The sequence below is a fragment of the Mauremys mutica genome, chromosome 10 (assembly GCF_020497125.1).
Source record: "Mauremys mutica isolate MM-2020 ecotype Southern chromosome 10, ASM2049712v1, whole genome shotgun sequence".
Taxonomy (NCBI): domain Eukaryota; kingdom Metazoa; phylum Chordata; order Testudines; family Geoemydidae; genus Mauremys; species Mauremys mutica.
In genome coordinates this window covers 71,127,110-71,148,319 of record NC_059081.1, presented here as the reverse complement: position 1 = coordinate 71,148,319, position 21,210 = coordinate 71,127,110, and the positions used below count along the sequence as shown (strand labels likewise).

Genomic DNA, 21,210 nt, shown 5'->3' with positions numbered 1-21,210 from the left:
ATTAAAGAAAATTGATGCTAGCTGCATAGCATTTAATGTACCATGCATTTACTATAGAGTGTAATTTATGTTTTGTGTTTTATGTTTTGTTTTGTGGTGTTTGTTTTCTGGCCAGAATTATTGTTGTATTATTTTTAATGAAGATTTTAAATGCGGTTACATGGTGTGTGTTTTTTTAATTCCCCCCCCCCAGTGTCAGTTTGATCACCTGACATATGAGGGATGAATTGGTAACAGAAATTTGTCACAGTTTGGTGAGCAATAGAGAATGGGGGAATCCTGCAGAATTTACACCATCTATTTGTTTTATTCTTGTTATTTTATGTTTGTTTTGTTTGGTGCTGTTGGTGTTATGTGTTAAGAATTGCATGGTTATAGGTGAGCCCTATAGAATAGGGAAATACTATTTGGTTTTGGTTCTGTTCTAATGCTAGGGATGCTGTGTATTTTTGCTGCTTGCCTTTTGTATTTTTGCTATTTGTGTGGCCGCCGTTGCTGTTGTGTGGCACGCACCTTGGCGGGACCCTCCTGGCCCTTTGGGCCACTTATGTTACCTGGAGGAGGGATGTATAGGTAAGAGCAGGGCACTGTGGAAGATATTGTTACGGTTTAGTTAGGCAGTTGGTGTTTTTATTTGCCCTTTATTTTTGGCTTGTGTAGATTGTAGTATTGATATTATGAGTTGGGAATGTTTTGCTATTGCCTTTCCTTGTTTTGATTTTGAGTAAAGGGGGGAGATGTGGGAATTTGGCAGATGGGAATGTGAGAAGCTGAGGTGTTTAGGCTTCAAGGATGGGCTAATTAGGCTGTGAGCTGTGTAGTGAGATGCTGGCCTTGGGCTGGTTCTCATCTGCCAGTAGGCAGTAAACAGGATAATAAATCAGAAAGTTGTACAGGATGACAATTACCCTATGAAGTTATAGCTGTGCCTGTGTGTATTTTATTAACCAATTAGCAATTGCTTGATTGCCTGCCATAATTGTATATAAGAGCATGCTGGAGAGAAATAAATGACTGCTACCAATCACATTGATTGCTGAGCTTTGTCCGTGCCTGCCTGAGAGGCACCGAGACGCAACACACATCCAGGAACAAAAAATGTAGGCCACACTTATAGGATGGGAGACTCTGTCCTGGGAAGTAGTGACTTTGAAAAAGTTTTGAGGGTCACAGTGGATAATCTGCTGAACACGAGCTCCCAGTGTTACGCTGTGGCCAGAAGAGCTAGTGCAATTTTGGAATTCATAAACAAGGGAATCTTGAGTAGGAGTTGAGCAGTTATTTTACCTCTATTTTGTATTTGTGCAACTACCACTGGAATACTGCATCCAGTTCTGGTGTCCACAATTCAAGAAGAACGTTGATAAAGTGGAGAGGGTTCAAAGAACAGCCACGAGAATTAGTACAGGATTAGAAAACATGCCTTATATAGTGAGACTCAGAGCTCAATCTACTTAGTTTAAAAAAGAGAAGGTTGATTATAGTCTATTAAGTTCTGTGTGGGGAACAAATATTTAATAATGGGCTCTTCAATCTAGCAGAGAAAGGTCTAACAGGATCCAATGGCTGGAAGCTGAAGATGGACAAATTCAGACTGGAAAGAAGGTGTAAATTTTTGTCAGTAAGAGCAATTAGCCATTTGAACTATTTACAAAGGGTCATGGTAGATTCTCCATAACTGATGACGCTTAAAATCAATTCTGGATATTCTTCTAACAAATCTGCTCTAGAAATCATTTTGGGGAAGTTCTATGGTCTGTGTCATAAAGGAGTTCAGACCAGATGATCACAGTAGTCCCTTCTGGCCTGGGAATCTACGGAAGACTGCATCAAGAAGTCATGCCATATTGCAACCGGAAGAATAACATCTGTTTAATGCCTAGGTACTGGGAGTGAAGAGGGGTTCACTCCTCCTTCTCCCCTCTCCCCCCCAACTATTACATGGGGATATTCTTCCTCCCTTCTCAACCCTTCTATCTACCCTCTTGCTGCTCTGGGGCTTTTCTTCTCCTCCTTGCTTTGTTTCTCTATTTCTCAGTTCTGTAAAGAGGGGAAAGGAGTAATGAGAGGCAGGTTCAGTGTGTCAGATGGGGTGGCTGACACATTGATCTGATCTTGGATTCAAATGCCTTGCCCTGAAAAGCTATGTAGATGATACACCCTATTGTTCTGTTCAATATGTCCTCTCTCATTAAAAAGTTTCCTACGCTCAAAACTGTATGCTGTTGCTGAGCATGTAACAGTTGCATTTGCTTATGGAGTCACTGGACTACACAGATCCAATTAATTATGCCAAAAGCACTTCAGGGATTCCTGAAGTATGAAGTGCCATCACAAAAATCCATTCTGGATCAAGCCAAATCTTTTTGTAGAAAAATATACTGTGAATAAAATAAAATTTTTCCAACTTGAGGCTAACTCTGTGGACTATCAAAAGCAGCAGATACTTTCCTGTCATGTGTTGTGAAATTTTTTTGCTAAGGAGTTTTGGTCAGTATTACCAGCATAAAATCCCATGTTGAATACAACTACTGAACTTTTTAGCTGTATTCATTCTTTAGAAACAATTAAGGCAATTCCTTAACTGTATGGTGGAACTGACAGAACCTAGGAAAGTTTAAAGTTTGATCATGGTCTCCCACTCCATCCTAAAGCTGTAAATCCTGCTTGACAAAACTGAAGTTACAAATAGAGGACTAATTTTCATTGCTATCTAGCAGACACAGAAATGAGCCTCTCAAAGACACTGATAAATCCAAACGGTCTTACAAACACTGGGTTCTGAATCATCTCCAGTGAAAAGCAGAATGATGGAACATATGTTAATCATGTGTATCCAAACAGTACTGTCCTGGCATGAAAGAAATCAGAGCCCACTTCCTCTGACTGCCATTTTCTCCAGCAGGGTTGTAGATCCAGGCAAAATAAAGAAGTTACAATTATATAGAGAGAAAGTTGGAGGAAATGAACAAAGTAACATAGGTCACATCTGAAACCAGAAGAATTCCCTACTGAAAAATTCTTAAGTTCAGGATCAATTCCCCATGAAATATTAATCACTTATTTTTCACTCATGGCACAATGATGTCATTTTTAGAAAACCTAGAGACAATGAGAACCAATTACTGATTAAAATGCAAATGATTCTTTAAATTTTTGTTCATATCTTTAATTTTTCTTCTTCTCCTACAAGATCTGAAAGCTCAGTGTAAATAACGTCTTGTATTCAAAGGCCCTCTTCTAACACTGCTTTGCAGATATATAAATGCAAATTCACATGTTTTAGATTTTTGGGACAGAGAGGCAGGTGTGCAAGTCACACTTCTGTGCCCAAACAAGACTGCAGTGGATCAACATGGGGAATTTTAATAACTTGAATAGGGTCGGGGAGGGATAAATAAGCGACTGGAGCCTTGTTGTAAAGGGAGCAGAGAGGAAGAAATAGCTGAGGATGTGTATTCTTCATCCTATGTGAATTGTGCTAAGGGTAAAAATAATACTTCACATTTAAATGCTGCTTGACATTTTCAAAGAGGCGAGTAAATATTCATGAATTAACCCTACAACACCTGTGAAATAGGTACTGTATATACTCGATCATAAGCCGGTTCATTTATAAGCCAACCCCCCGCCCAAGATGGATAAGTAAAAATGGAAAATGTTTATAATGGTTCATAAGCCGACCCTATAATTCAGGGATCAGCAATCTTTGGCTTCCAGGCCATCAGGATAAGGTGCTGGTGGGTCAAGATGATTTGTTTACCTTGAGCGTCCGCAGGCACGGAGGTAAACCTAAGTAAACAAAGTGTCCCAGTGCGCCAGCTCCTTACCCTGATGGGCCAGGACAGCAACTGGTGGGGAAATTTTTTTTGGGGGGGGGGGGGAGAAGCTGGGAGTCAGGGGAGTAAACCCTGTGACCACCCCCCACCTGACCCCACCCCTAGCCTGGGACCCCCACACTCTCCCCATCCCATCCCTTCCCACCTTATCTGGGGAGGGCCAGGGGAGTTGGTCTCTGACCTGGCTGGAGTTGCTTCAGCAGGCCAGGCGACACGGCCACAGCGTACTCCGGCGAGCCGGGTGGCACGGCCACAGCCTGCTCGGGGGGGCGGGGCCGAGCGGCACGGCTGCTGCCTGCTACCCGGAGCTGCAGCTGCTTTGGAGGCTGGGGAAGGGGGGGAGTAGCATGGCCAGAAGTGGAGAGACTCTGGCCCCACCTCTTCCCTTCTGGCTCTGCTGCCTCTCTTTGCTCCCTCTGTTGGGGGGAGGGGCTGCGTCCCATCTCTCCCTCTCTATACCCATTCATTCGACCCCCTTCTCTGATGCTTCCCTTTTTTACTAAAAAAAATTCGGCTTATGAACAAATATACATGGTAAGTGTCATTTCCATTCTTATATATGAGGAAATGGACACAGAAAGGTTACGTGACACATCCAGGGACAAACATCAAGCCAGTGGGGGAAAAAAGCTTAGAACTTAGGAGCTCCCAGTTCTCAGCTCTGTCCTTATTCCACAAGACTAGGCTGCCTGAAGATTAGATACATAAAAATCAGAATGGAGTTTGATGAAATTTGAATCCAGAAAGGGTACTAGAAAATAAATAGAGAGGACAATTTCTGGATTCAAACCTCCTCAGACCCTCTAGTGTAGGACGGAGTTATCTTCAGGCTGACATAATTAAATAAATAATTTGCTTTTAGATGGAAACTGTAATGAAACTTTGGCCATCCTACCCTGCCATTTTTCTGTCTTATGCAATATCATCTAAAAATACCACCCCTATGTGATTTAATAAACATACCAAACCTAGAGACACAAAAACCACCATAGAGGCATAGGCCGATTATACAGTTATCACCAGAGAACAGTATAGTCACTAATGTTAACAAGTAGACTTGTTTAATTGGGTTACCACATGGATGCCAATAGATGTGTCGTTTTACAGTAACTTGGCAGTTAGCCTTTGTTACCACTATAGGTTCAGTCTCCAAGAAGGATATGCCATGTAGTATACAAAGTATAGTAAAACACTAAGCTTGCTCAGCTTGAGAAATCTTCTGGAGTGTTAATAATCCCGTTGGCTATCTGTTTTAATGGTCTCCTTTCTTGAACAAAACCAAGTAGCTCTGAGTATCCAAGAATTCTAAGTGACCTGTCTGAAATCTGAACCAGGTTCAGAAAACCACAGTGAACTGAACAAACCTCTGCATTTTCTTCAAAAGCTTTTGGAACAGAGGACCTAGAGGCAGTGGTCTGATAGCTGGAAAGTCTCAATGCACTGAAAAGGCACCCCCGTTCCTTTTGGATGTCTAAACCAACAAACAGAGACAAACTTCTGTCCATGCTTGACAAACTGCTCTATTACAGAATCCATCTCCTTGTGATGGCCAACTTCTAACAGCTGTAGCTTTTTAAAAAATAATTTGTGAAACGGAGACTGGCTAATTAGGTCCAAGAAGAGGATGAAGCAAGGAGCTGAAATTTAATGCAGCCTATTGCTATAGCACAGGGGTTCTCAAACAGGGGGGCGTGAGGTTATTATGTGGGGGGTCGCAAGCTGTCAGCTCCACCCCAAACCCTGCTTTGCCTCCAGCATTTATAATGGTGTTAAATATATTAAAAAGTGTTTTTAATTTATAAAAGGGGTCACACTCAGAGGCTTGCTATGTGAAAGGGGTCACCAGTTCAAAAGTTTAAGAATCACTGCTATACCACTTTTCTTTTGCTGAACTTCTATTAAAGGCATTATACCGCAGTCTCAGAGTCTGGGAAAACTTCCACAGTAATATGTTGACAAATTTTGACTACGTAGGCTATTAAGTAGTAGAATCTCTCCCCCCCCCCGCTTTTGCTTACTAACAATCCCTAGTACTTTGGGGGGATTACTCTGTATCTTGGGCAGCAACAGGCTTTGTTTAGCCTACTGAAAATGTTGATACCTCCCATCTCTAGTCTGCTACAGACACTACAACCACCAAGATTCTCCATCAAACCAGTGAGGAGTGGTGTTTAAGGTTGCTATTGCTGATGTAATCATCTTGCTACACCTTTTCCACTCTGACATCCACATTACAGAGTAAATAGCTTCTGTTAGCTATGCTTAAACACTGCTCTAAATACTGCTTTATGAGGGATAGCTCAGTGGTTTGAGCATTGGCCTCCTAAACCCCAGGTTGTGAGTTCAATCCTTGAGGGGGCCATCTAGGGCAAAATCAGTACTTGGTCCTGCTAGTGAAGGCAGGGGCTGGACTCTAGGACCTTTCAGGGTCCCTTCTAGTTCTATGAGATGATGATAATATATGGAGATATTCCTATCTCCCTCATTAACCAGTGGTTGGTATGACATGTCAAAGTAATTGCTTTGTTCCTTGAATGCCATCTATCTATAAAAACCACAGCCAAAACATTGTTAAAGGAATGTGTTAATACTTTCCCGGAACAAACAAACTCAGTAAATATGCTACAAGGACACAGCCCAGTCACCTTTAAACCCGACAGATCTGTCATGACTTGCATAGTAGATCAGCTGTGGGAAAACTAGTGCCAATTTGCACAGTTTTGCTACTCAAAGTAAGAACTTTTGAGTTTAAAAAGAACATGTTCCCATGGTGCATTCTAGCATTTTCCTGGCAACTTATATACACACCAAGTTGTTTTCATACTTCCAACAGTAGAGAAATTGCTTAAGATTACTTTCAATTGTAGCAAAATGAGCAACAATAAAGTTTACAGTGACAAGAAAACTACTTCACATAAGTGTTTCCACCTTAAGCGGCATGAAACATGGTTTTTCAAAAAAATCATACTCATTCGAGTGCTAAAATGAAAGTACACTTAATGTAGACATTATTGTATTTGATCAAACACGCAATGAGGGCATGCTACAAAACATAATATTTGATTTAAATCCTGAAAGGGCTTATCTATATATTTTACATAATGCATCAATTCTGATTAAAATGTTGGAGATTCTAGTTTTACAATGAAAACCTCAAAGTAGCTTTCATTTAAGTGGCATAGACAGACATCATTAATACACGTTCACACATTTTAATATATAGGCTAAACTCCCATGTGTAGAACCTCACATCCTCACCTCTGACCCAAGTTCATTGAATAAGCAGACTGACATCTAGTGAGCACCTGCGAGCTAAAACAGACATGTGAAAAGCTATGTGCATTTGATTAATGCTGCTTGAAAACCTAATCAGTTTGGTCAGAAGACCTTAGAACAGCCTATTAACTTTTCTGAATTCAGCAAATAAAAATACAGGGAAAGGCCCATTATATGGGGGGAAAAAATCTCTATTACAAGTACAGCATTTCAAGCCACACAGATCTCTTCTTCAGGTCTGGGAAAGGTACACTCCCAGCATCACAGCAAAATGCAAGGTGGAACAGATTGTACACAATAAGTAGTTGGCACATATTGTAAGGGACCACTAATCCTCTCTTTTGTTCAATGACTACAGAGATGTTAACAGGCCATTCTACCTTGAATAGTCCCTTACAATATGTACTAAATATATTTATCCTAAACAATCTGTTCCACCTTGCATTTTGCTGTAATGCTGGGAGTGTACCTTTCCCAGACCTGAAGAAGAGCTCTGTGTGGCTTGAAAGCTCATCTCACTCACCAACAGAACTTGGTCCAATAAAAGATTATCCTTACCCACTCTGTCTCTCTAAGTCATTTGCACTCCTTTATGACACTGCAGATCACAAAGGCCAGAATGAAGCATTCAAGACACAGGGACAAGGCATTCTCAGTTGAGGGGATCTGGTTGTGGAATGAATCTTCAAAGGAGAATAGAGAAATCCAGAGTCCAGTCACCTTTGGGAATGACAAAACATTCCCCTTCAATAAAGCTTTTCCATCATTACCAGTCTGACACCAACAGCATCTACCACTATGTCTTCCCTTCTCAAAGTTATTTTAAGCAAAGCTTTTTATAACCCAATATGGAAGAACCAAAGACGATTCCATTAAGTGCACTAGGGAACTTACTATCACCAATAACAACGAAGAGTCCTTGTGGCACCTCAGAGACTAACAAATTTATTTGGGCATAAACTTTTGTGGGTTTTAGCCCATGAAAGCTTATGCCCAAATAAATGCGTTAGTCTCTAAGGTGCCACAAGGACTCCTCATTGGTTTTGCTAACACAGACTAACACGGTAATTGGTGTGAAAGGCACACAGATAGTATGGTGATGGGTGACAGTACACAAACCTAAAGGTAAACAAATAGATACAGCTAGACAGTGCCCTTGGAGCCCAATAACTTCTACATCCAAAGCCATGTAATGATTTCACTTAAATGTGCTTGTCCATAAAAACATGCTAACCTATTTCTTATGCCCTCCTTGCTGAAACATGTCAACCATGGAACAAAGCTCCCTTCTGTCTTTCATATAGTAACACAATGTTTTACAAGGAGAGGTTGGTTTTTCTGCAAAATCTCTTCCCTAATATCAAGAAACCCAAGAGCATCCTTGGGTGCTTAAGAGCAGGCTGGGTTTTAGGAAAACACGAACTTGTAACCTCAGACAATGGTCAGGATCCATGTATCACATGTGACTGGGGGTCATCAGAGACATAAAACCTCCAGTCTGCCTCGAACAGAGAGGGCCTGCACATTACTGGTAATTGCAGGCAGGCTTAATACTATGGAATATTTTAAAAACTCTTGCGATTTTGGTGCCTGGTAAAAAATGGATTAAAAGCCTAGAGAGAGACTTGGCCATCCCTCCCATGAAGAAAGGACCTGAGGGAGGAAGGAATAGGCCAAAGTGAATCCAGGATGACCTTTTTTCTATAGCCCTCCACTCCACAGCTGATCTTCAAGCTCTCGGCACTTCTATGCCTGTGGCCCAGCAGACAAGCAACAAATCAGATCTTGTCCCTCAGAGGAGCTTTTAAAATTCCTGGTATTTCTATTGGGGAAAAAGTCAACCACGTTTGAGATCTCTATCCATATCGCCACATGACCCTTGACCATGAAGACCTGGTACTCCAGTTTAAAGATAGCAGCTGTGATTTGGAGATCCTTTTACCCAGTACCCAGCGATGTCATTGAGCTGTGGGAATTCTGCACATTAAAAAAATCAAGACCCATGAGTGAGAATTCTCCCAGGTGGTATCTTTAGAAAGAATTCTGTTTAATTAGTTCTGCCACCCCTAAGCAATCATGCTAGTCTCTACCCCTCTGATACACCCTGGCATAAGAAGGCACTCTACTCCTCACTCTTTCTCCCCAGCTCCTAAGGGGCAGCAACTCAGAGGCCACTTTACTTCGTAATTCCCTCCAGCCTGTGAGAAGCCCAGTAATTCAGGGGTTACTCCGCTCTTGGTCCCCCCTCACTTTCTGTGAACAACCTTGTAGCTCCAGTCACTCTGCTTTCTCCCTGGCCCCCTAATAAAAAAACCCAGGAGCACCTGGACTGTTCCGCTCATTTCCTCTCACTTCTCTTTCAGAAGAGCCAGCAGCTCCCCAATCACACTCACTAGGTCAACATTTTCACTCACTGTGGAAAAGTGAATTTTTATAAATCCTAGTAGACATCATTCAGTAAATTTACAGCTGTAATCTGCTAACCCCTTTACAATAGAAAAATAAGACAATACTCTGCATGCCTTTCTTCCTGGAATAACACTCGACTGAAATGTATTTTCTTCTTACCAGAACTGGGCATATGGTTCACTCTAGGTGGATTTAGCAGCTCTACTGGCTGATCTCGGCCAGAAAGTCCATCTGGAAAACACAAAAAGGATTTGACATCATCACCTGTTTGCGGAATGTCTAAAGTAGTTCAATTAACCAAAGTCACTAACAGAGCCAGCACTAGGGATATGCAGACTAAGCAATTGCTTAGGACCTCAAGCAGCTCAAGGCTCAAGGGGGGGGGAGGGGTAATCATTAGCATGTGTTTGGAAGGGGGCAAAAATATTCCTGCTTAGGGCCCACAATGGGCTAGCCCCACCTCTGGTCACTAACTAATTATCAATGCAAAGGAAAAAAAATACCAATATCACAAATCACTTTAAACAAGGATGCTCTAAAGTCAGTACCATAACAATCACTATATATCAAGCCAGAAAATATGAAACCTACTTTAATCTCTTCTGCTCTGGTTTTTATTTAGTATTTAGTTGTACTTGTCGGAATTCAGGGAGCCTTACTTGTCAGTCTTGCTACTAAAAAGGTACAGTAAATAAGTCCTATCATTGAATAAATAAATGGCTATTTATTTTTCTGTTTAACAACAGTATGGTGAAGTTGCTAACAGAAACACAGACCTGGGAGGCACATTCTAAGAACAGCTGTAATATGCTGAAGAGATGGTAAAGAAAACAGAGTGCGGTGCAGGAGATTAAAATGCACAGACATGCCTCATGCACCTTGTTTTGCAGTGGTTTGGATTTCAGAAAAGGCACTTAAAAAAAAACCCCAAAACAACCCACATTTATTTTGTAAAATATGCAGAAGTCCATCTTGTCAAAGCATTTTTCTATTTTAAAGATTACATCGTCCATACAAAACAAGTTGAGGTAGAATGTCACACCAGACTTCTTGACTTTTGCCCAAAAATGAAAGAGCAAACACTTAAAGTATTTGTTGACCATGCAACTATGGCCCACATCAACTTCCCCCACTTTTTTTTTTGTTTGTTAATTCTTCTCCTACATCCTGCTGTCTTCTACCTTCTAAAGTCATGTGAATAAAGTTATTTACAGTTCTAGAAAAACATCAAAACAGGTACCCTGTCTGTCACAGTCAAATCAAAAGACAGCACTGAGTTTATCATTTACATGTTAATGTTTTTTCATTACATCAATACTGGCTCATCTTTTCTGCTTATTTTCTCTACTCCAAAAAGTTTGAAGAGAAAATGTAATTAAAAGTCCTATCTGTTGTGTGCATCAGTTGTCTTAGTAGCACTTTCGATTTGGTAAAACCTCAGGTACAATATATCAATAAAATGAGCTGTGTCATGAGCTTTTCTTTTCAAATGGTAGCAAATATTGCCCCTCGAACACATACCAGTTAAAAAGTTTGGATGTTTGTTTTTTATTAAAGGAAATAGAACACCCAGTAAAATAATGGATGATCCCACAGCTGCAGTGGAATGAATATGAGAGATTTGTCTATAAGAAGTTGGTGTTTGGCTGAGGACTAGGTTCTGCTGAGGGTTAATCTGGACAGCTAATACTAAACTGGAAGAGGGAAATGGAAGAACTGGCTAAACTTATATCAACAGTATTAACAAGTGGTGTATACTCATTTGTGAACCAAGCTCACAACTTTGTGGCTTTATTAGAACAAAGGTTACATAGCGAAGAGCCCACTGTCCCATCTGTGCTTAATAAGAGGAGTGCAACTTTTTGTTTGGGATGTGGCACTTGGTACACTTATCTATGCATTTGTCACCTTACCATTAGACTACTGTAATGCTATTTAGGGCTACACCTCAAATTATTCAGAAGCAGAAGACCCTCCAGAATGCAGTAACTCACGTATTAAACAAAGCTTTGCACTAGGAATACATGTATTCTGCAGGCTCTCTGTAGGTTTCCAGGTGGCATTCAGGGAACTGGTTTGGATCTGGTTACCAGAGTACTATACTGCCATAGCTTTAATCATCAGAGATGCTAAAAGTAATCTCTATATACAGAAGAGGGTGCTTGTGGCAGAGGGTTCTCTGTGAGAGCCTCCTGTCTCTGGAAGGACTTCTCCCCAACCCCTTACTCTGCAGAGGTCTAGAGCAGGGGTAGGGAACCTTTTTTCCTATCGGGGCCCACTGACCCATGGAAAATATCAGTCACGGGCCACACATAGCCGCACTGGAGAGCGCAGAGGCTCGGGGCTTCCCCTAGGCTCCAGGGTGGAGCCAGAAATGAGAGGTTCAGGGTGCAGGAGGGGACCAAGGGGGTTGGAGTGCGAGAGTGGGCTCAGGACTGGGGCAGGGGTGTGGGCTCCAGCCGGGTGCCGCTTACCTCAGGTGGCTCCCGATCGGCGGCAGGTCTAAGACAGACTCCCCCCCTCCACCACCCTGGCTCCGTGCCACTCCCGGAAGCGGCCACGATATGGCCAGGTGGCTCTGCACAATGTGCGCTGTCCTTGCCCACAGGAGCCACCCCTGCAGTTCCCATTGGCTGCGGTTCGAGGCCAATGGGAGCTGTGGGGGCAGCACCTACGGGTGCGGGTAGGCACACACAGACGTGAAGCTTTCTTGATCGCCCCTGCGCTTAGGGGCCGCCGACCAACCAGCCTGGCACCCTAGCTTCCCCCCACAGCGGGAAAAACTGGTGCTTGTGGCTCCAGCCCCATGTGGGGGCGCTGAGGCTCAGGGCTTCCGGCCCATGGCGTGGAGACTTGCCACGGGCTGTATGAAATTAAGCAGGGGGCCAGATCCAGCCCACAGGCTGGAGGTTCCCCACCCCTGGTCTAGAGTTTCAGCACTGAGACATGCTGATCTTTAGCAGGGTATCTGGAGAATGGATGGAATTACAATTAGCCACAGCTATTTACTGGCATAAGATAGTTACAGTCTGGGGCCAGCTCAGATTGTAATTGTATGGATTCTGGCTACTGACTTAAAGAGTTTAGGATTTTTTATTATTGTGAATGTTCAATTTTAGAAGGGCTGCCTGATCTTGTGATGGATATTTCTAGTATCTTTTTATAAATCTAAATAAGAAAAATGCCCAAATAATTGAATTTTCAAAAAGCCACATATCAAAACAATTAAACCTTTTTGTTACTCTTTTTTTATTCAGCCTCAATAATATGCTCAGTTCAGTACAAGAGAAAATTTGTTTTAAAAACCTCTTCCTTAAAACACTGAAATCTTGAGAGACAGGAGTATACTGAGTAAGCCAGAGTTTTTGTTTTTATAAGTTATGAAATCACTATTTAGCATGGAAGGAAGTGCGTTACTAAGAGAAATTTTCATGGAGAGGACAGTAGGTTTGCTAGCACTTAGAAGTACATAAGTTTGATTCTGAAACATACTTTATTGATATCCAACTCAAAGTTTCAGAAACCAATCTAGAGTTCACAACACTTTTAAACAATTAAAAAAATTAAAAATATGACATTTTTGAAATTTCAAAAAATCCTATTTCCTCCCCTAAAACAAAACAAAACACCACAGATGTTCTAGTAGTGTACTCCCTGCTGCTTCCCCCTCTCTACCCCACCCACAGCTCCCAATGCACCAAAGACATCAAGGCCTTGACAGGGGACAGTACAAATATTAACAAAATGTGAAGAATAACTTAAGTGATGCTATGATGAGGGAAAAGAGGTTTTTCAATTCACTAGTCCTACAGTATCTAGATAGGAGTCTCATGACAGTATTTTTTTTTAAATTGAATTGGCTGAAACCAAATAACCTATACTATACTTACTTTTCTCGCTGCTCCTATAGAAAGAAAACTGCAGTAAAAAATGCTAGCACCAGAGACTAGACCGTCAATAACACACATGAAATAAATACTACATATATACAAAATCCTATTCTGTTGATGCATTATTTCCCTCCATTTTAACATTAATTGTTGAAATAGATTGTTGGGGAATACACCAGATTCTCCCCACTTTAGTTCCTGGAAGTAACATTCTCCCTCTTTGTTCCTATCAGCCCTCATCTGATCACCTGGAAGGCATTCTAGAATTCCTTTATTTTAACTGGGAGAAATGTAACAGATTAAATTTACAGGAAGGGTTGTTTCAATGGTTAGTTTAGCTAGCTTGCTGGTTGGCAAGTACATGGGATGGAAATGATGCAATTTAATTATTATGAACTGTCTATTAAGTTATGACACAGGCACCTAGAGCAGATAGATAGATATTTCTATATGGGTCTTAAGCAATAAAATGTTCAGTTTACATGCCTATACACCTCTACCCTGATATAACACGACCCAATATAACATGAATTCGGATACAACACAGTAAAGCAGCGCGCCCGGGGGGGGGGGGGGGGGGGGGGCTGCGCACTCTGGCGGATCAAAGCAAGTTCGATATAACACGGTTTCACCTATAACACGTTAAGATTTTTTGGCTCCCAAGGACAGCGTTATATCGAAGTAGAGGTGTATTTGATCGAATTCTCTTTCTAAAAGGGTTAGCATAGAGAAAAGTGTAATTACCATGCTTAGAAAATGTAGAGTCTACTTTCTTTCCTATAACTTCACTGCCCATGACATGGGCTGTTCTGTAACAGATCATGACTACAACAAGGAACTTCCTCCCCAGGTTCTAAGCACAGAGCTCACTCCCTTTCCTCTTATATGAATCTCTTTACTTCCCACTTTTTAAAGCACATCTGCAGGGTTTTACTGAAGGAAACCCAAGGGAAGACTGCAGAACCTTACACACAAATGTGATACCAGAGGACAACATCATGTCCATTTTACAGACTTCCAGACTGAAGACCCCCAGAGAAGTGTCTGCTTCGCTGAGTGGCAGGGAGACTGAACACTTCTCCCTGCAAGCATGACATTGAGACTCTGAGGGAGGAGGAGCCCTTGTGCTTGAAGATGAAAAGGAAGAACCCAGTCACAATGGATCAGGATCATCTCCATGAGTTTTAACTCAATATTACAATTCAATTTTAACATCAAAGCAAGAGTATGGATAATATGCAATGGGATGATAATCAAAACAACGTCACTGACAGTCAAAACAAAGAAAGTTATCCCATATATTGACTAATTTTCTGCTCACTGCTTTATAGGAGTAAGGTATCTCCCAGGCAATTAATTCCTCATAAAAAGCAAAATCATTTTTTTCACCTGGAGTTTTGGTTTTGCCTAGCACTGTTATTACCCGAACAGGCCAAGCAAAGCAGAAATCCTTCTTTTCCACATCTGCCGTAACCCAACAATTGAAAAGATCAGTTGAACACAATTCAGCTGTTGCCAGGACACTCTAAAAATCACTATTTTAAATCAGCAGGCAAGCACAAATCTGGTCTGCCTGGGGAAATCCGTTTTAGTAGTAAGATAAAGATACCACAGAAAGCTAAATTTTGGGACCAAATAGCAATCCAGAGCCTGAGGACATTTTCTTTCAAAATTAAAATCATACAAATACATACTGTCAATGCATTTGCTACAATAGGAATTAACATTAACATTCAATAAAATCTGTAATGTTACATCGAAAATACACATGGAAGAGTTTGGTCATGTATCACTACAAGTTAGCTGCTGCATATTAACCACCGTTATAAAACTGAATAAAAAAATAGAAAAGTCAGGAGTCACTTCCCAAAAGCAACTAAATTCCCTTAAAGAGATACTTAAGAGTTTCCAAAAAGCAGCTCAGGAAAAAATATCTAACAAGCAGTACAAAAGCTACTCTGATCTATTGGTTAGGGTTTCCACAATTTTTGCTATGAAGATTAAAATTCCACACAATGTTATTAATCATGCAAGTCTATTGCTATTAGAATACTGGAAGATCATTATTTTAAAATATTTTAAAAACCAAAGTTACCATGCTTGAAAGAAGAGATTTTTTTTAACCATGATAACTGCCAAATCAAGTCAGATTTTCACCAGATAACAAAAGACCACATATCCAGTTTAAGAGCTCTCTTCCCTGCAAAATGTCAACATTCTTCCCCCTTCTTCTGGAGTGCTAGAGGAGAAAATTTGCCTGGATTGTCTTCGCTCTCAAAAAAAGATTTAATCATAACTGAGCAAACTCAACTTTTTTTTTTAAAGAAAGGCATCAAAAGAAATCATCATTCTCCCAGCAGCAAATCTAGTGAAAGTTTGAGAAAGCTATGAGCAACTGAAAAAAGGGCCACTGGAAGAGGACTGATTAGGCAACCTTACAGTTATGACTACAAACTCTAGGTATATTAGAGAAAAAACTATAAAATGTTTTTTAAAATAAAAAATGTGTGATAACAACCAATACAACATACGTTGTGCTACCACACTGAAAATAAGCTGGCAGTCTTGATGGAATTTAACTTCAGATCCTGAATAAAAAAAGCGCTTTCTTTGCTCCTGCTGAGCTGCGTTCCCTTCTTACCATGGTTACTTGAGACGTTCAGTTCATAATTCTGATGACGTGTAACTGACCTTTACAATACAAGATAAATGCTTTTACACAGTGTTTTATGCCAACATTCATGAATAAGCGAAGAGATAGGAGACATTCTGGATTGAAAAATGATAAAATGAGTTTCCGTTACCAAAATTCCAAAGACATTTTAGCCCTTTCTCCCCAGCCACCCAAATAAACAAATACAATCAGATTAATCAAGGGAAATTTAACTGAAGGGAAAAAAGAGTAGATATTTCTCCAGGCTGTTTTACCAAGTCACCTGTACTGCACCAGTTTCTCTGTCCTCTCTTTCCTTTTGTCTCCTCCAGGAGCGGGAGCCACAGGGGAGTAATATCTCATGGCAAAGTTACACATCCCAGAAAAACATGGAGGGGAGGAGATACAATAAGTGATGTCTCATGTGACAGACTAGATAACCTGAGCAGAGTGTACTCAGCCTGATCTTGGTTAAAATAATTAACATCTTTCTATAGGCGGGTTTGGTATCAATCTCCTTCAAATGACAAGTCATTAGACCAATGAGGCTAGTGATCATGCCAATTTACACCCCATTTCTCTATCACTTTTTTTTTTTTAGCTCAAGTTATTGAGTAAGTAGTATCAGAGGGGCAGCCGTGTTAGTCTGGTTCTGTAGAAGCAACAAAGAATCCTGTGGCACCTTATAGACTAACAGACGTTTTTGCAGCATGAGCTTTTGTGGGTGAATACCCACTTCTTCGGATGCAAGAAAAGCTCATGCACCCACGAAAGCTCATGCTGCAAAACGTCTGTTAGTCTATAAGGTGCCACAGGATTCTTTGTTGCTTCTTGAGTAAGTAGTAGTGAGGCAGCTGTGTCATCTCAATTCCACATAATTTGATGTTCCCTTTCAATCTGGCTTTTGGGCTGGGCATAGCACAAAAGAGAACACCGTGCTTGTTGATCTGTCTGCAGCTTTCGATACCATGGTATAAAGTGAGAGTTTTGTTTACTTGCCTGTAGACTGAATCACTCTTCAACAGTTCTGTTCTCAAAGAGCTTCTAGGGGCTACTATCAATAGTTCAAATGACACTCACGTGGAGTTCTATGCTGTTCTATTCCACCACCCGGATGGTGAGGCTTTTGGGTAGACAGACATTTGGGGCTATTTTGCCATAGGTATGCAGATGATATGCAAATCTGCATCTTTCTCATCAAGCCCAAATGGGGAAAAGTATCTAACCAAGAAAAAGTTTAGTTGACAAGCTAGCTGAGGCTCAGCCCAGACAAACAGACACTGCTCAGCGCCTTAGGGCAGTATTCAGAGGACATGGCAGACAAGACTGTAACTAAACTTTGTCTGAAAAGTTTGCAGTGTAGGAATACTTGCAGGTCTGATAGCTCCCAAATCCTCACTTGGCACTAGTGACCAGAAGTATCTTCCCCTCTCTCCCACTGGTTTCTAGTAAAATGATTGTGACTCTGTGTCCCTGATGTAGACCTTGTCAGAGTTATTCCTGCCTTTGTGATCCTAACATTGGATTATTGTGTTGTTCTCTGAAAGGGCCTAACTTAAAAGGCCACTCAGAAAATATGGTTAAGGGAAAATGCAGCTGCTCATGAATGGAGTAGAGCTAGGTTACAATTAAAGCAAGCATGTCACACTCACTTGATAGCAAGGGCTGCATTCCACTAGTGCTGTTCTTTGGGCCAGGGTATAAATTTAGTACTCCATACCCCCTCTCCCCATCCACAACCGAACGCCCGTTCATGTCAAAAGGGATGTTTGCACAAAGATCAAAGATAGAATCTGATCTTTGTATAATTACTATACTTTTAGTTACTACTGTTTATTAAGCATTCAGTGAGAAAATATGTCCTCTCCTCCACCCTGGGACACCACTATTTCTGTCCCCTCTTCCTTCCCAAACCTTTTGTTTCTCATCCCTGTCTCTTTGTATTCTCTCTCTTCTGCCCTCTGCACTTCATTCCCTACAGCACTGTTTCCCAAACTTGAGACGCCGCTTGTATAGGAAAAGCCCCTGGTGGGGCGAGCCACTGCAGTTCGCCGCTCCAGGCCAATGGGAACTGCTGGAAGCGGTGGCCAGTGCATCCCTCAGCTCAGGCTGCTTCCTGCAGCTCCCATTGGCCTGGAGCAGTGAACCGCGGCCACTGGGAGCTGCGATTGGCCGGACCTGCGGACAGGGCAGGTAAACAAACCAGCCCGGCTGGTAAACAAACCAGTAGGGCTTTCCCTACACAAGCGGCGTCCCAAGTTTGGGAAACACTGCCCTACAGCAATTTCCAATGCCAGAGCTTCTTTCCCACCTCTTTCCTCATTCCATCTGTTAAAATGATCAATAATGCAGTTGTTAATGTGACATTGAAGTGTCATTTCAGGAATTCATGCCTCTCCAAATCTGCAGGCATAGGAAGACAAGGCTATCGATTTACCCTTAGTTTATATTCAGAAGATTTTATTTACAACCATGTGGCCTAGAAGTTTCACTTTATTTATCTGATGATAGAGAATCTCCAGGTTATAGTCAGGAGCAGAGGAATGAGAAGTATAATGTAAGGGCCGGATCAGATGATAAACAGTCACATAAAAAAGAATCTGGCACATCAGAAAAAGGCAGGCTAATAAACAGGGACAAGTTTTTAAAGTGCTTGTACACAAATGCCAGAAGTCTAAATAATAAGATGGGTGAACTAGAGTGCCTTGTGATAAAGGAGGATATAGATATAATAGGCATCACAGAAACCTGGTGGACTGAGAGCAATCAATGGGACACAATCATTCCGGAGTACAAAATATATCGGAAGGACAGAACAGGCCGTGCAGGGGGAGGAGTGGCACTATATGTTAAAGAAAGTGTAGATTCAAATGAAGTAAAAATCTTAAGCGAATCCACAGGTTCCATAGAGTCTCTATGGATAGAAATTTCATGCTCTAGTAAAAATATAACAGTAGGGATCTATTATCGACCACCTGACCAGGACAGTAATAGTGATGATGAAATGCTAAGGGAAATTAGAGAGGCTATCAAAATTAAGAACCCAATAATAGTGGGGGATTTCAATTATCCCCATATTGACTGGGAACATTTCACTTCAGGACGAAATGCAGAGATAAAATTTCTTGATAATTTAAATGACTGCTTCATGGAGCAGCTGGTACGGGAACCCACAAGGGGAGAGGCGACTCTAGATTTAATCCTGAGTGGAGCGCAGGAGCTGGTCCAAGAGGTAACTATAGCGGGACCGCTTGGAAATAGTGACCATAATACAATAGCATTCAACATCCCTGTGGTGGGAAGAACATCTCAACTGCCCAACACTGTGGCCTTTAATTTCAAAAGGGGGAACTATACAAAAATGAGGGGGTTAGTTAGACAAAAGTTAAAAGGTACAGTGACTAAAGTGAAATCCCTGCAAGTTGCGTGGGCCCTTTTTAAAGACACCATAATAGAGGCCCAACTTCAATGTATACCCCAAATTAAGAAAAACAGTAAAAACTAAAAAAGAGCCACCGTGGCTTAACAACCATGTAAAAGAAGCAGTGAGAGATAAAAAGACTTCCTTTAAAAAGTGGAAGTCAAATCCTAGTGAGGCAAATAGAAAAGAGCACAAACACTGCCAACTTAAGTGCAAGAGTGTAATAAGAAAAGCCAAAAAGGAGTTTGAAGAACGGCTAGCCAAAAACTCCAAAGGTAATATGTTTTTTAAGTACATCAGAAGCAGGAAGCCTGCTAAACAACCAGTGGGGCCCCTTGATGATCAAAATTCAAAAGGAGCGCTTAAAGATGATAAAGTCATTGCGGAGAAACTAAATGGATTCTTTGCTTCAGTCTTCACGGCTGAGGATGTTAGGGAGATTCCCAAACCTGAGCTGGCTTTTGTAGGTGACAAATCTGAGGAACTATCACAGATTGAAGTGTCACTAGAGGAGGTTTTGGAATTAATTGATAAACTCAACATTAACAAGTCACCGGGACCAGATGGCATTCACCCAAGAGTTCTGAAAGAACTCAAATGTGAAGTTGCGGAACTATTAACTAAGGTTTGTAACCTGTCCTTTAAATCGGCTTCGGTACCCAATGACTGGAAGTTAGCTAATGTAACGCCAATATTTAAAAAGGGCTCTAGGGGTGATCCTGGCAATTACAGACCGGTAAGTCTAACGTCGGTACCGGGCAAATTAGTTGAAACAATAGTAAAGAATAAAATTGTCAGACACATAGAAAAACAAACTCTTGAGCAATAGTCAACATGGTTTCTGTAAAGGGAAATCGTGTCTTACTAATCTATTAGAGTTCTTTGAAGGGGTCAACAAACATGTGGACAAGGGGGACATGTGGACATAGTGTACTTAGATTTCCAGAAAGCCTTTGACAAGGTCCCTCACCAAAGGCTATTACGTAAATTAAGCTGTCATGGGATAAAAGGAAAGGTCCTTTCATGGATTGAGAACTGGTTAAAGGACAGGGAACAAAGGGTAGGAATTAATGGTAAATTCTCAGAATGGAGAGGGGTAACTAGTGGTGTTCCCCAAGGGTCAGTCCTAGGACCAATCCTATTCAATTTATTCATAAAGGATCTGGAGAAAGGGGTAAACAGTGAGGTGGCAAAGTTAGCAGATGATACTAAACTACTCAAGATAGTTAAGACCAAAGCAGATTGTGAAGAACTTCAAAAAGATCTCACAAAACTAAGCGATTGGACAACAAAATGGCAAATTAAATTTAATGTGGATAAAAGTAAAGTAATGCACATTGGAAAAAATAACCCCAACTATACATACAACATGATGGGGGCTAATTTAGCTACAACGAGTCAGGAAAAAGATCTTGGAGTTATCGTGGATAGTTCTCTGAAGATGTCCATGCAGTGTGCAGAGGCGGTCAAAAAAGCAAACAGGATGTTAGGAATCATTAAAAAGGGGATAGAGAATAAGACTGAGAATATATTATTGCCCTTATATAAATCCATGGTACGCCCACATCTCGAATACTGTGTACAGATGTGGTCTCCTCAACTCAAAAAAGATATTCTAGCACTAGAAAAGGTTCAGAAAAGAGCAACTAAAATGATTAGGGGTTTAGAGAGGGTCCCATATGAGGAAAGATTAAAGAGGCTAGGACTCTTCAGTTTGGAAAA

General features: G+C 41.2%; 1 protein-coding gene across 1 annotated transcript in view; it reads right to left on the bottom strand.

Moving 5' to 3' along the window:
- Positions 1–21,210, bottom strand: part of HDAC4 (histone deacetylase 4) — a 449,638-nt gene that overhangs the window by 267,056 nt on the left and 161,372 nt on the right. The window contains exon 5 of the mRNA XM_045032382.1: positions 9,684–9,755. Within this exon, the coding sequence (XP_044888317.1) occupies positions 9,684–9,755 (72 nt within the window). The remainder of the gene's footprint in view (positions 1–9,683; positions 9,756–21,210) is intronic.